We start from the raw sequence: 1213 nt of genomic DNA, 5'->3' as shown, positions 1-1213 counted from the left end.
AAAGTCTGGGTATCCTTTTCTTCTTTGGGATTCGTTCTTTATATAGCGGCTCGCAAACCTTAGGCACGTGAACAGTGACCTCGTCACATGAACAGTGACATCAGCCCTGCGACGTCACTATTCCTTAGTTGTGGACAATTGTTTTGTCTCATTCTTCTTATATTTAACATGTGCTTTGGGCCTTCTTTCATGGGCTTTATTTGTTGTGTCTCTTTGGGCCTTAGCTCCTCTAATAATCCTCCCAATTTAGCCCTGGTATAAACAATGGGAGAGCATTTGAAGGCGTGGGATAAGAAGTCATATCAAGCTAAATTTGCGTTTAACCATTATGTCAACCGCAGCATGGGCTTTAGTCTTTTTCATATTGTGTATGGCTTTGTTCTGTGTGCCTCACTTGATTTGGCATCTCCTCTTGATTTGAAGCGTGTTCATGGGAAAGCAGAGGATTTTGTGGCCAATTTACAACACGTTCATGCTGCGACTCACCAGAAATTATTGGAGTCTATGACCAAATACAAGAAAGCTGCAGATAAAAAACGGCGCCAGGTAGAATTTGATGTGTCTGACTATGTCTGGGCTATGTTGACTAAGGATCGGTTTTCTGTGGGTCACTACAACAAGCTATCTGCCCGTAAGATTGGTCCAGTGGAAATCATTGAGAAGATTAATCCTAAGGCTTATCGCTTGAAGTTGCCTAGTCATATCTGCATTGCTGATGTGTTTAATGTGAAGCAATATTTATTCCTTTCCATGGTGATAATTCTGCTGGGGATGATGATGTCGTGATTTCGAGGGCGAATTTCATTCAGCCTGGGGAGAATGATGCCGTGGAGGAGATGGCGAATCATTTTATGGAATCTTGGGAGTGGAAATAACTTTGATTTCTACTAGACCCTTGGAGTATTGCTAGCAATTTAATTTTGGTCGAATTTTGGTGTTTGGGCAGGGTATTTTGATTGGAAGCGAGAACGTCGCTTTTCGGGCAAATTCCATCATTTAGGCCTTGAAAAAACCGTTTTTTCCGTTTTAAGAAAGTTTTATTTTTTGTTATATTTTTTGTTGTAAAAGTCAAAATCTGATTCCGTCAATTCTGCCTTTTTAATTACGCTTAATTTTAGCTATTATAGGGTTTGCCTATTTAAACTATGGGGGGTGTCCCCAACTCAGATTTTAAAGTAGTTTAATGGATTTTAAAATTTATAGAATTCATCAA

At 39.6% G+C, this 1213-nt stretch overlaps 1 protein-coding gene across 1 annotated transcript; it reads left to right on the top strand.

Moving 5' to 3' along the window:
- The first annotated feature begins 264 nt into the window (after positions 1-264).
- LOC147299839 (uncharacterized) lies at positions 265-786 on the top strand. Its single transcript, XM_086232549.1, has one exon. It carries the CDS (start codon positions 265-267, stop codon positions 784-786), a length of 522 nt encoding a protein of 173 aa, XP_086088675.1.
- The last annotated feature ends 427 nt before the right edge of the window (positions 787-1213 follow it).

The sequence above is a fragment of the Dryas octopetala genome, chromosome 1 (assembly GCF_963921425.1).
Source record: "Dryas octopetala chromosome 1, drDryOcto1.1, whole genome shotgun sequence".
Lineage (NCBI taxonomy): Eukaryota > Viridiplantae > Streptophyta > Magnoliopsida > Rosales > Rosaceae > Dryas > Dryas octopetala.
Note: the sequence above shows the minus strand (reverse complement) of the source record. Positions and strands in the feature narration are given on the sequence as shown.